The sequence below is a fragment of the Limanda limanda genome, chromosome 10 (assembly GCF_963576545.1).
Source record: "Limanda limanda chromosome 10, fLimLim1.1, whole genome shotgun sequence".
Classification (NCBI taxonomy): domain Eukaryota; kingdom Metazoa; phylum Chordata; class Actinopteri; order Pleuronectiformes; family Pleuronectidae; genus Limanda; species Limanda limanda.
The window spans coordinates 7075662-7087348 of NC_083645.1; the positions used below are offsets into that span (position 1 = coordinate 7075662).

At 40.1% G+C, this 11687-nt stretch overlaps 1 protein-coding gene across 1 annotated transcript in view; it reads left to right on the plus strand.

Annotated features, from left to right (window-relative positions):
- Window positions 1–11099, plus strand: part of aff2 (AF4/FMR2 family, member 2) — a 139946-nt gene extending 128847 nt beyond the window's left edge. The window contains exons 20-26 of the mRNA XM_061079984.1: window positions 1798–1861; window positions 2785–2921; window positions 6161–6232; window positions 7466–7559; window positions 8640–8692; window positions 10503–10714; window positions 10978–11099. Of these exons, the coding sequence (XP_060935967.1) occupies window positions 1798–1861; window positions 2785–2921; window positions 6161–6232; window positions 7466–7559; window positions 8640–8692; window positions 10503–10714; window positions 10978–11099 (754 nt within the window). The remainder of the gene's footprint in view (window positions 1–1797; window positions 1862–2784; window positions 2922–6160; window positions 6233–7465; window positions 7560–8639; window positions 8693–10502; window positions 10715–10977) is intronic.
- The last annotated feature ends 588 nt before the right edge of the window (window positions 11100–11687 follow it).

The following is an 11687-nucleotide window of genomic DNA, read 5'->3' on the forward strand; positions in this document are numbered from 1 at the left end:
AATACATGTCATTTACCGCTGAACTGTACAAGTCACACTTGTCTGCCACCAGACCTCTGCACTCTGCTGTTCAGCCTCTGCAGCTTCTTCCACTCCACTCCTGTCCTGAAGCTCGATCCAGTTCAGGCTCTGGTGCAGGCCAGTGAAGGGAGCTGACCTTTCCAACCTCCAACACTCTGAACATGCTTTTAGTTTTAATTTTTTTAAAGAGGGTTTTTAGCTGTAGCTCCAGTTTGAATGAGAGTCTCTTTGGAATGAAGCTTCTACCAAATTAATGTAATGTCATGTTTAAAGCTAAAAGAGAGGGTGTTCAGGTTTTAACAATTTATAGTTAAGGATTTTTAGACCATATTGAGAAACATTTAAGACCTATGTCAGATTCTCTTTGAGATATGAAGGAAGTCCCAGAATTACTCACATTTCCCATTTTCAATTGAAGATCGGGTGAACAGCTGAGTAGAGAATTATGCCCGGGTCAGACTGACTGTGTAATGCATGTCATGGTCACAATAAAATCCTTTTTAAAACAAATTTTAAAAAAAATGGATTCAGTCCCCAGAAACACAAGAGCGCTTTTACTTTGAAACGGGTAGAGGAAGTTTGCAAATATTTATGTTTTTGACATATTCGACCATTATCCTCGAAACACCACAAACTACAGGCAGAGAGGCGTTTATTTCATGTAAAAACCAAGCCATGGCTTTTGATACAGTGCACAGAACAGTATCCGGGGTCAGAAAGGTGAGCAGGCATTTACTGCCCACCTTTTTTGCAGCAATTGTAAACTTTGTGGGTCATAAATACCACTGCTGTTGACTCTAAAACCCTGATACATGTTGTCAAGGGTATTATAGAAGTACCTGGCTCAATATAGCTCTTCTTTATCCAGTTCCAACATTTCCCCGAAACATTCTCTGGGATTCTGCCGCTAAGAAGGAACAGTGCACGCAGAGCACACATGCTGACTTGCAAGTGTGTCTCTCCGCTCGCTGCTCTGTGTGTTGCTTGAGTAGAAAAGTTCTCTCACCAGTATGATTTTGCATTCACGAATATTGTTCTGTGCTCTGTGAAATAGGCGCTGACATTATTTTTACAAGCATGAATTTAGTACAGCCAAGCCTACTAGATAAAGTAGGTTATCAGTTAAAAGTGTTAATCTTAAAGAATGTTGCTAGAGGCGTTAAGTATACGTGAACAAAATGAAGACATACTTAAACTTATTAGAGACCCGGTATGTAATATTTCATATATTTTTAAGGTCCTAAATTCATTATTAGACTTTTTAAGACCCTATAGAAACCCTGTAGATGTTTTGGACCCAGCACAACTTGGGTGGCGGGGGGGAGTTTACACCCAGGACCACTAATCCATTCTTATCGTGTCTCTTTATCTGCCTTAACACCACTCGTCTTATTTGGATACGGATAATCTGATTCCCTGTTTACACTGGGTATTGGCGTTTTAAAAATATACACTAAGAGGCAAACAGCGGCCTATTCATTTCCTGTGGATGGTGGAAATAGCTGTACCTCACCACTGGTCCTAGAAAGATGATGCATCTTTTGATTATTTGTCCTTTAGGGTTTCTGCAGTATTTGTGAAACAACGTGTTTTGCTGTTGTACTAAGGTTACACCGAGCCCGAGGTGTGTGGACCTAAATAGGCTGCCGTATATAATGCACCTCCAGCTCCTTGTACTCAGTGATTATGTAAATCAATAACATGCAGGGGCTTTGTTAAACAATGTGTTGGTGCAAATATGTGATGTTCTTTTTTTCCCCTCTGTGCTGTTTCCAGAGTCCACAGTGCAGACTACTACATGCAGGAGGCAAAGAGGCTGAAGCACAAAGCTGATGCTCTGGTAAGACTTTCTGTAATACACACACACACACACACACACACACACACACACACACACACACACACACACACTCACACACACACACACTCACACACACACACGCACAGACAGACACATTCTTCGACTTCTATATCAGTGAGGACACTCATTGGCATAATGCATTTGCCGGCCCCCTACCCTAACCTTAACCATCACAACCAAATGCCTTATCCTTATCCTTACCTGAACCTCATTCTAACCCTAACCTTAGAAGCAAGTCTTAACCCTGAAATAAGCCTTAGAAAAGTGTTGTCCTTTGTCTGTAAGGTCTAGATCGTCCTCACAGAGATACAAGTACATGTGAACACACGCACACAAACACCTCGTTGCTCGAAACCATACAGGAGAAGTGGAGACAGATGGGTAGATACACAGAGATAGCAAATGATTTAGAAAAACACAATGTTAACTTCCACAGTCTAAAGTTTAAACAGTAATTATCTGTGTAATCATTTACGTGCGTGTTTGTGTGTGTGTGTGTGTGTTCGTGTGTGTGTGTGTGTGCACAGTGAGTGTCCGTAGAATGGAAATCTATTTCATATCAGGGACTGTACGGTGGAATTTGTGTTATTTATTGCACCATTTGTCTCTAAGGGAGCGCTGCTTTCAAGGACTGATTATGTCTGCAAGATTATACAATATCAAAAGAATTATCTGATCCCCCCTGAACAATGAAATGAGATTTATTTAGCTTGTTATTTATCTTATGTTTACGCATTGTTTCCTCAGATTTGTCTGGGGATTTGCATTTTAGCAGCAGATTATTCAAAGAGAAGCCTGTGCGTCTGCATGAGATATTCCTCATTCGGTCTAACTCACTCCTTCTCTCCCTCTCTCTTTCAACGTCCTCTCTCTATCTGTCCCTCCCCTCTTTCTTTTTGTAGATGGACAAATTTGGCAAAGCAGTGAACTACGCAGACGGTGCCCTCTCCTTCATAGAGTGTGGAAATGCTATGGAGCGAGATCCACTAGAGGCTAAATCACCTTATACCATGTACTCAGAAACTGTGGAGCTCATCAGGTACGGATGGACAGACAGGAAAAGTATCATAGTTAAATGAAATGGAAGGAGATAGCGAACACTTTATTTCCTAATAATGTTCCACATTGGAAGTTGTATAGCTCATATGATTTGAGCCGTGCAATTTGGTTCAAATTATAGGAAAAAAGAAAATTCACTGGGTTTACTTTACTTTTAACTAATTCCAGTAGGTTTTTCAGCTGATGACACATGGTGATACTGCACTAACTCTGCTTTAAGATGTCCATGATGTCTATCTAACTCCTTTGAACAATACTGCACACCCGTTTCTGAATGCTGTACAAAATGTTCCACAGCAGCTTTAATCACTTCTTATTGAACTGCCCAGTAAGAATGCATGGCATGCAGTCCTTTATGATAGCGTTACCATGTGTTTAGACATGAACTGAACTTGACTCTCTGTCATTACAGGATGAGGAATAGAACATAAACTGGTCAAATATCTTTCCTCTTCTGTTTTTTTCTCAGGAAATGTCAAATCTTGAAATACCTACAGAAATACTCCCAAGCATCACAGAAAATTATTATAATCATAGCCTTATTTTAGTTTGATAATGATTAATAAATAACCAAAATAAAATACCTATCTTCTGCCCACACTGGTAGGCAAATACTCACTCAATACTCATTTTTTTTCACATCATGTACTCATAATGCTTAATATGGGTTTTGCGTCACCCTCTTTTAAAATGTGTCTACTTTTTTTCTTGACATATAAATAGTTATAAAAGTGAGGAGCATGTATATTTAGTACTTTAAATTGATCATTTGAATTTAGTTAATGAAACAAATTACTGTTATATACTCGAGTATTATACTTGTTTCCTAAAGACCCAAATAAACAAGTCTCTTTTCTGCTATAGTTTAAACTGAATTATATTGTTTAGTGAATGTGTTTTAGAATTTATTTGGTAAAGAGAAAAAATGACACCTCAGTTGCCATCAACCTTACTGACCTGTTGTAGTTTTAGCTTTAATCATATTCGGTTTTATTCTGCTGTAGTGTGAGGTCACATCTGTGCTCTGGGTAAATAGCAAACTGTTTTTAAATTAAAACTAAACCCTAATAAACAGGAAGCAGACATATTCAGGAACGATTGGATTAGCATATAACATTACATTTTTGTCTTTATTGTCGAAAGCCTCACAGACCTGCAGTGTTGCTGATGAGCGCAGTTTAACTCTGCTGCTACAGGAGCTGCCACCGTGTGAAGTGCAACTTAATGAGAGCAAATACTCGGAATAACAAATGACTGCCACCTCTGAATGCAGACAGGGTGACAGCTCGGAGGTGTTGTGGGAGAGAGTCTTTTAACTGAAGGACTATGGTTCAAGCTCCGCTTACCTGCTCTCATCCATCCTGCTGAAGTGTCCTTGAGCAAGACCCTGAATTGTTCCCATCCGCAGGCCTGCTGATATGTGACTCTGACCTCTGACCTCCCTGTGGGGATAAGACAAGACTTTTCCTGCACACATCGATAAAGGATAAAGGTGTCACTCCTCTCTGCTGCATCACTTGTCACTGTTGGATTGCAGTGTGACTGATTCACCTCCTTGATAAGCAGCTGGAGAGGCCTTAGCAGGTCATTGAGAACAGGAGGCCACAACTCTCCTCCACTGATTTTATATTTATTTCAAAGTGATTTTTATTGAGCAATTTAGCCCATTAACAAATGGATATGACATGGTTGTTGCCTATTTTAACTATTCTAAAGTTATATGATTATGGTTTTGTTCTCTCTTTATTCAAGAACATGGTCTTTCAGTTGGAGACCAGGACTCATTGATTTCACCATCAGATTTTGTACAGCTTTCCCTCAAAATCCTGCGCTTGTGCTTTCACTCGGATTTTTGTCGTTGATTAGACAGATTTCCTGCACCTCAGCTCTTCTCCTCGCTGCTTCTGTGCACACATGAAACGTCAGGTCTTGGGTTTCTCCTTTGCCCTCTGAATTTTTTGCGCATCATGTTTGTCAAAATTCCCCAACCAATAGAATGCAAGATAAGCTGTTGACAGATAAAATAGTCCCACCCTTGTGGTTACTTTTGCCGCTCCATGTTCACCAGTGATCTGCTGGAGTCCTGCTTCATGAAAGTGTCGTAGTTGTTTCTTCAAACACACCGACAGGAAGCCGGTGTAATAATAAATCTGTTGACAACGGGAGGGCATAAACCCAGTTAGAGTAACCGCCTGTATAGGATTCTCGAAGACATAAAGCTAACACACCCACGATGAGCTCAGGACAATGTCATTTGTCAACACAACATGTTCACGTTCTATTGGTTGGGCAATTTTGACAGATTTGTTGAACAAAAATTAAGTTGAGAAAAAGTGAGTGTATGCGACAGTTTGAGCACAAGCCCAGAAAATGATAGCACAAGCAGGGTATATTTGAGTGTAAGTGAAGGGTTTTGAGTAGATCTGAAAGAACGCGCTCTTGAATACCCAATTGATAATGTAAAATACAGGTATTTGCTTTATGTTCAATCAGAACATAGAAAGAAAGAAAAAGTAAGAATAGTTAACTAAAGAAAAAGGAACAAAAGGTGGGAGGAGGCAGGAAGGAATCTATCTTCCTTACTAACACCCAGACTTGACTGTGAAATATTCCGAAGGTGTAGGATGTCAATTGTCACTTGTGTTTTAAAGTAACAAGAGGCTGTCAAACTGAGACAGTTTATTTCTCACTGAAAAAATTCTAATTGTTTGGTGTTAATTAAATCCTTAATCTGCATCTGAGAAGTTGGGACATACATATTTTTCTTTAGGAATGAATGACTTTATTTTATTTTATTTTAATTTGGCTGTGATGAGGCATAAGTAAGAAAGTTTCTCGGAGATGTATTTAGAATAGATTCATCGTGGATTCAGATGAGCCAAAGAATTCCCCACAGTATACCTCATAAATAACCAAAGGAGAAGTGAGTCAGTCCACAGAGTCACATAAAGCTGTCTGGTAGCTTGCCTTGCCCGAGGGCACTTCAGCAGAGTTGAATTTGGCTGTCAGTGAGCTAAAGAAATTAATCACAAACCGCCATATACATGTTTATGTTCAGAAAGAGCAGCTCCTTGGATGATTTTGACCTTGATTTTCTAATTAAAGTGAACCTTGAGTATACATGCATTCACCATCACGATGAAAATAAAGTGATGTTTATGTTTGACTCCCATGAATCACTGCAAATGTCAGCAGATGAGTAATGAGCATCTCTCACAGGTACGCCATGAGGTTGAAGAACTTCAGCAGCCATTCAGCTACAGTTGCTGAGAGGAAACTCGCTGTTTTGTGGTAAGATTCTCTTTAGTGTGTGTGTGTGTCTGTGTGTGTGTGTAAACAACATACGGTTTGGGGCCGTCACCTTTGAAATGTTTATGAGTTCACTACCCCATAGAATTTAGGGCCAGATACCTAAATGTCTTCAAATATCTTTGTCTGATCTAATTATGCAGAAAACATTATATTGTCCTGGTAGCCACAAGAGTTTATTTGCTGACCATGTTGTTGTAATGTCCAGCTGGGGAGTTTCATTGCTTGTCTACCTTATCTCTCACCTCTCATTTTCTGTAATCGCTCTAAAATCAAAGTGTGCTTTATTTGATATTATATGTAGGCTGTAAACCTTTGTTCTCTACTACATGATTCTCAAAATGTGATCAAATACAATTCTAGAGGACAAATTCTAAATTCCTTGATTTGATCTTGGCCTAATTAAGTAAACACATTCACTTAACTCTCTTATCTAGTGGGTAGTGACAGTCATGGAATCATAAGCTTACCTATCAGCATAGAGAATAACTGAACCTTTATGGCAAATTTGAAGAAATTCCCCCCAGGGGCTCCTGAGATATCATGTCCACAAGGCATAAAATGTGCTCTGCGAGGTCACAGCCACTTAACCCCTTGACCTTTGGCCATCATCTTGCAATGAAACTGAATGTATCTGCCAAATTCGAAGACATTTTCTCAAGGTGTTCTTCAGATATTGTGTTCACCAGAATGAGACGAGCAACCCTAAAACATGCCTCCTGTCACTGGCAGTCACCTGTGCAGAGGTTTAAAAATAAACAAAATAGGAAATTGGTGAATGTGACAAAATATCTTATATTACCATTTCATGCAACGTAAAAATCTGTTCAAGTGGTTCTGATATATGTGAATATGCATTATATAATCAATACAATACCCCCATCAGTCTGATGAAACCATTAAACCTGTGTCTTCTCTTTTTTCTTACTCACAGTGAACCAAAAGGCATTTTAGGGAATTGTTTTACCTCTGTACTCTGTGTTAATTCATGAGATTACAGTTCTTAAGCAAGTTGGTGGGATTTCTTATTTGCATTTAGCCTGATGGTCATTCAAATTTTAACATTTTTCTACTTAACTCAACGAGGACTTGTGGGGCATGTTTGAAGTCCAGGTGTATTCTGTGTGGAGGACATGAAAATAATATTGAAGACAGAGCTTTAAAGGGAATTTGTTCAGAGGATTCATCTGCCTTCTAATGGTTTTGTTTCCATAGTAACCGCTGTCTGTCTCTGCTGTATCTGAGGATGTTCCATCTGAAGAAAGACCACGCTGTCAAGTACTCGCGGTCGCTCATGGAGTACTTCAAGGTAACACACACATTGATTATACACACACACACACACACACACACACACTTGGACATGGTCTTTATTAACATCCTCTCTCTCCTTTTCTCCCTCTGTGGTTTAGAAACATGCAAAGCCAATTACAGCACTCAAATACATTTCATATTCATTTTCATGGTGCCTGTGCATTAATTTTGCATGATGTTATTAAAATCCATTCTTTCTCTTTGATATTAATGTATTAATTAGCTCCATCAATCATCGCAGTGGATTGTTAGGGTTTAATGTGCTTGTTTTGATTAATTGTGTTTAGTTAAATTAATTACTGAGGATGTCATTATCACAGTGCCGCATTTGCATTGATGGGATTGGATTTCTGGGAAGCGGCTGACTGGGGGTTTAGCTGTGTATGTGTACGCAGCCTGTGTACATACGGCATGTGTTGACAGAAAGAAAAGAAATTACTGAAATGAGTCTAGGCGGAAAAGGCACAAAAACAGTCCAACCAGTTTTCTAATATACACATCCACATGACACATTAAAGTGGATTCCACACGCTCATCACTAAATAACATCATAACCTTTTGCACTACGACTAATGGCACATTAGCATTAATATTCTACACATCATAGCTGATGCTTGTGTCTATAATAGTCATGTTATTGATGAAATGAAGCATTTGAGCCACATAAGCACAAAAAGAGATATTTGTCACATTGTGATTTAAAATTGTAACTTATTGGATGATTAATAAAAGCTAAGGTATTAATTAGTTCCAAGAGAGTTAATTGAGCTTTGGTGCCTTAATTTCCTACTTAGTAAATCTGAAATCGAAATGTTGACTGTCATGGTTTGCAAGAAAAGGACCCGAGACAGATTAAACAAATATATAAGATATAACAAAATAAAACTAAACTTAGCTGTGGACATATAGCTGTTATCCCATTTGTTTATGCTAGCGAGTGAAGACAACGTGATATCCATCTTTTTCTCTTACTTTTTAAATGTGAATTTCGATTTCTAGGGTTACTGTGCATGTTATTGTCTTTCTTCAGGTCATGAAACACATAATTTGCTTAATCTGTGTTTTTGTTACCCAGAATTCAGCCAAGAGTTCCCACCAAGCTCCTTCTCCGTGGAGGACCAATGGAAAGTGAGTACACACGCACGCACACACACACACACACAAATGATACATCCCCCCTTCATCCATGTACTGTAGATAATTGAGAACTTATAATTCACCCAAGCTCTGCTTGCAAAATACCATGCCACCCCTGACAGCCACTTGCTCAAACAAACCCCTCAGGAAGCAAATAGAGGGATTGATTTGTTGTAGATGTGAGGAGGAGAAGACTGGAGGGGCTGCTGAGTGCTGGGTGAGATGGAGTGACGAAGGGAGTGATGATAGATGGAGGAGGAGAGGCATGAAGGAGCTGTGGATGTGAGGCTAATGAGTTTGGACAGCTCTGACACTGCACAACAGCGGGACTGGAGCTCGGAGTGTGTCTGTGTGGTTGTGTGTGAGTGAGTGAGAGCCTGTGTGTTTGTGGTTGTGTGGTTGTGTGTGTGCAGCTCAGAACCAGGCACAAGTCGTCAGGTCAGTGAGGGTCAAGGCCACATCATAGACGTTGCATCACTGGCAGAGCAACACACCCAGCTGTGCAGGGCAGGATGGGGGCAGCAGGAGCAGTTTGTAGGGTTCGGCCTGGTGATGCTGCACAGTGAAGATCAGAGCTGCTGCACCCCCGCTCACATCCAGCACTTTGTATTGCCTTAAGGACATAAATGATAACTCTGCTGTTGCATTTGTCACGGTTCTCTGCAAAGTCCCAGACTGTTATTGTGTCTGCCTTATGTCCACCATTATTAATGTGCAGCATTTACATGGGAACACAGTGTGGTTGTTAATTTAGTTATGATACACTAATACACTGCACAACTCTGTACACTGTACATTACTATTGACAATGTGTTGAATGACTATAGGTCACAAATTATTTGGAGACCGACTATTTATCGCTTGGCCAATAAAAATCAGCTGATATGAACCTCTCACAGACACATTGATATCTTTTTTTATTTCTGTTCATAATGTATGTCCCAATATGGAAACTTATTTTACAAAATAAACAATTCAAAAACTATGTCGAATATGTTTACACGTCTGAAATTTATTCTATATATTTTATTTTAATTGGGCTTTATTTTTATTTATAGTTATTCATAATAAATGGTTAAACTGTAAAATATCAAGCCTCAATTAAATTTCAATGCCCCGACAGTTTGATAAAATCATCTTAGGAATCATGGCCAAATTCTTTATATAATATATATGTCAGTCGATTTAGTCTCACTAATGGAAATCTTCTACTCCCTAATGTTTGTATCGCCAGTGGCCCCCGAGCATCAATATCGGTCGGGCTTTGGAATTACTCTGAAGTTCCCCTCAGCTTTAATAAGTGTTTTATCATCCTTATTGGTTATAAAGACCCTCAAGTTCTCTGTTCTGGTTTAGTCACATTGTGCTCTGATAAACTAACTGAACACAAACCACAATCAACTGACAAGTTGTTGTTGCTTCAAAAAATTGTTCCAATGCTTTGCCAACAAAGTGTTTGTCATCCCTTGTCTCTTTCTGTAACATATTGTACTTTCCATGTTGTAATTGACTGAAGAGGATCCAGTTATATATTGTAGCCAGTGCTCTCTTCCCCTGATCCACTTACACTTCTGTATGTATTAATGAAAAGACTGTGTTTACTGTTTTGTGCTTTAAAGCAAACAAGTGCAGCAGAGCTCAGATGCTGTTTTCAGCAGACGCATATTTGATGCTTAAGTCTATTTGGAAACTTTGCACCGAAGCACCTGACTAACAAAACACACATTCTTCCTTCTATATCATGAAGTCGGTTAAATTCCAGAGATGTTACGAGACCTCACTGCCTCTGTGTGCGTTCCAGGGTCAATGGGACTCCGTCTCCACTCTCACTCAGCTCGTCCCCAGCCAGCAGCGGAGGGGGAGGATCTGGAAGTGCCCCAAGTTCACTGGGCAGTGTGGCTATTCCCCAACGGATTCACCAAATGGCTGCCAGTCATGTTAACATCACCAACAACATCCTGCGGAGCTATGAACACTGGGAGACGGCTGACAGACTGGCCACTGGTAGCCAAGGTAGGACCTCAGACACATGATGTCGCCTACATTGTAAAATATTATCACTTCAAAGAAAAATGGGAGTTAGATTGAATAGCAAGACAGTTATTTTAATTTCTATCATGCATTAGATTACTACTCAGCATAAAGGCAGACATGTTATGTAAAGTTCAATAAACCAGGTTCGACAGTGACTCTTGTCTTGATTCCCACAGTGCCACAGGGAGTCCTTCCTCACAGTCATCCTCAGTAAACTGTGTCTCTCCCTCTCCCTCCTGTAGATTTCTTCCAGGAGCTGGACACGGTCATGGAGCCACTGAGTCAGCAGAGCAGCATGACTGAGCTGGTCCGACACATCAGGCAGGGACTGCACTGGCTCCGCATAGAGGCTCGTCTGCTGTAGACATGGAACAGGGACTACATAAAAGAGGGGGGAAAAACAAGAAAAGAAATGGGCCTACCAGCAAGAACTGGGATAACAAGTGAGATGAGACTCAGGACACTGCTTCAATCCCCACTGGCATTCTTCAAGTGACCACGGTAATGTAACAGCACAGACTGGGTGGATTGATTAGGCTGGATTTCACCTGCAGTTTGCGCAGTAGCCAGGAATTTCAACTGTGGATCACAGAATACAAAATGCATTCTTTAAAATGTTTATTTCTGTTTTGGGAGAGAATAATATATCAGTGAAAGGAGCTTATATTCCTATAGGAACAATGGATGTTACAGATTCCCGTGTCCCTGAAGAGGAGAAAGAACCAGAGAGTTAAGAAAGAGGAAAAAGTGTTTTTACGATGCCAGGATCATTTAAAAAGATGTGCGAGAGGCGGATGTGATTAAAGTAAGAAAGCAGCTCAACAGAGGCTCAGCTCCTGCAGCAGTGGCCTAGAAACGCTCCCGTGACAGAGCCTACAATTAAAGTCTCTGGCTGCAATCGATCCAGGTGTGAAAGTACCGGTCCAATCTTTTAGATAAGAACCCTACTGGT